Source organism: Sinocyclocheilus grahami, unplaced genomic scaffold (genome assembly GCF_001515645.1).
Source record: "Sinocyclocheilus grahami isolate Dianchi unplaced genomic scaffold, SAMN03320097.WGS_v1.1 scaffold70.1, whole genome shotgun sequence".
Taxonomy (NCBI): Eukaryota; Metazoa; Chordata; class Actinopteri; order Cypriniformes; family Cyprinidae; genus Sinocyclocheilus; species Sinocyclocheilus grahami.
The window spans coordinates 336,126-338,935 of NW_015505249.1; the positions used below are offsets into that span (position 1 = coordinate 336,126).

Here is a 2,810-nt window from a genome sequence, read left to right on the forward strand (position 1 = left end):
AAACCCCATAGGAAAATCTAGAAGGAACCAGCAGTGTCTTACAGGTTCTGATCTCATACCTGCACCACTCTATAATTTCTCGACTGGTGAAATTAAATGGTAATTATCAAACTGTCGTCAGCAAATGAAAATTTGTGGTGGCACAGATCTATCTGTCTGTCTGTATGTCTATCATTGATTGATCTAATGTTCTTATTTTCTGTCGTTCTATCTGTCTATAGGTTCTAACAACGACAGAGGCTTTACTGGTAATGAAACTGAGTATGGAGTGTCGGTGACATCCACTGCTGTTGCTGTACTGGACAGCAAGCTCATGCAGATCTTCTTCCCAGTGGTGTACATCATCGTCTTCAGTGTGGGCTTGCCAACCAACGCTATGGCCATCTGGGTCTTCCTCTTCAGGACAAAGAAGAAACATGCCTCATCCATTTTCATGGCCAACCTCGCACTGGCCGACCTGCTGTTCGTAATCTGGATTCCCCTAAAGATCGCGTACCATTTTAATGGGAATAACTGGATCTACGGAGAAGCCCTGTGCAAAGTCCTGGTTGCCTTTTTCTATGGGAACATGTATTGTTCGACTGCTTTCATTGCATGTATTAGTGTCCAGAGGTACTGGGCTATAGTACATCCTCTTTCCCAGCAGAAAAGGAACAACAAATTGGCAACTGGTGTGTCTGTGTGTGTGTGGCTGGTTGTGTGGGCCATTACCGTGCCTCTTTTTCTTTATGACCAGACCGTGAAGGTCACAAACCTGGATATCGTTACCTGTCATGATGTCACTCGCCCCAGCCAATCACGCTACCCTTCGATATACTTCCTGATTATGGGTGTTGTTGGATTCATAGTTCCCTGCATAGTATGTATAGTAGCCTACGTGCAGATGCTACGTGCCCTGAAGAGCTCGATGACAGATGCTGATATCATTCAGAAGCGAAGGAAGGCTGTCATCCTCATCGTCACGGTGCTGGTGATGTTCCTAGTGTGTTTTACCCCAAGTAACATCATGGTTATGGTGCATTACTCCCTGCTTTCTATGGGAGTACAGGACAGCGGTTACGGCTTCTATGTTACAATGCTATGCCTGGCCAGCCTCAACAGCTGCGTCGATCCATTCATATATTATTTTGTTTCAGATGAGTTCAGAGAGCATGTAAGAAACACGTTTCTTTGCCGCAGCGAACGCACAGCGCAGAGGATGCGGGTTTCTTTCAGTGCACTGAAGTATTCAAAAAGCAGTACCTACACATCAGAGTCTGGAAACACGCAGAGCAGTTCCTACTAAGAATGACAGCTGGAGAACTGTTTTACAAATCTGTGCTATGCTCTGGTGCTCTACAATACCTCTTGAAACCATATAAGCACTTGTTATTTTATTATTAAATGTTGTAAGGGCTGGAGGAACACGTTTCTGAAAGATGAGTTATTGTCGACTTTTAACGTGTAATTCAGTCAACGATTAAATATCTTTTTTTCATAATCTCACATAAATGCTTTTTTTATTTATCTTGTTAAATATGGGAATTACATCCATATTTGAAGATCTTAAGACCTTAAAAGGGCATCCAAGGATTCTCACTTTTTGGAACTACAAATTGGCCTCCTGTTTGAAATGGTCACCATGGAAATGATAAAGAGTTGTTATTATTGTGTTGCCATTACGTCATTAGTTACAGGTTGCCTCATTTTGGGTTTAAAGACCTGAAAATTATTTTGCCTGTTTGGTATAGTGGCATTTCTCAGAATTGCCTTTCAAATGACCTTTAATCCTGTTAGGTGGAAGTAGACTAGAAGTTGACTGAATAACTGAAGCTGTAATATATTTTAAGCACCTGTTACAGAAACCATTTTGCATTTATTCCTGTTTACATAAAAGTATTTTTAAAAGAATGTGAAATGTTATGTGAATCACACCAGTGACCAATTTTAGATGTGTGAATGTATTCCCAGCAAACATAACCTCGTTCAAATGTGTTCTAACGCACTAAATGCTGGAATGGTAGTCTCATTTTTATGCATAGTCTTATAAATGCTGTTTTCTTTTTGCACTCCCATGCCTCACTTAGTTTCAAAGCACATGTATAGGTTTTAATGTTGTTTTATCTGTGATGTATATTTTGTATTTGTCTCTTTTTTTTTTTTTTTTAAGAATTGTCTTAATTTATCAACAAATTTGTCTCTCGCCCATGTCTGCCTATGATTTGCTGTGTGTATGTGGCCTTGTTTTCTAAATGAGACAGACCGCGGGTAGAACATGACTGAAGTCCACAAGGCAACTTTTTAACTAGCCAAATCATAAAATTGATTTGCAGTTGTTTGACACACACACACACACCATTTACAGTTCATTGTCCTTTTTAAATTACTGTTCACTGAAAAGACAGGCTACATAGGTCAAAAATAAAAGTTTGTGTAGCAATTAATTATTTTTGTTTTAAGTAACTACTTTAAATTATGCAAAACTAAATCCCACCAGAGCCTGTGTGCCTTGAAATCATAGTAGGTGAAATATAAAAAGGACCTTCAAGATAAAGGCTTAGCTATTTAAACTTATAAATGTTTTTATATATATCTGATGGTGTTGACAAAATACAGACAGTTATGCAACCTTAGCGAAAAGGTAGTGTATTTTTATTTTAAATTAGCCTCAGGACAATGTAGTGTACATGTTCTGAGAGTTATTTTAGTATTATTTTTACTTTTAGTTTAAGTTTTAATATCTCCAAAAGGCTTTACTTTTATTTAGTTTAAGCAGTTTTAGGATTCTTAAACGTATTCTAGTTGCCAAGGCAACAGGTCTAATTTAACTC

General features: G+C 38.4%; 1 protein-coding gene across 1 annotated transcript; it reads left to right on the top strand.

Annotated features, from left to right (window-relative positions):
- Positions 1-217: 217 nt before the first annotated feature.
- On the top strand, positions 218-2,352 carry LOC107585458 (proteinase-activated receptor 2-like; the record flags this gene model as incomplete). The annotated part of the gene is made up of 1 exon (XM_016272479.1): positions 218-2,352. A coding segment is annotated over one exon (1,068 nt), but the record flags the coding sequence as incomplete, so codon positions are not given.
- Between the last annotated feature and the right edge of the window lie 458 nt (positions 2,353-2,810).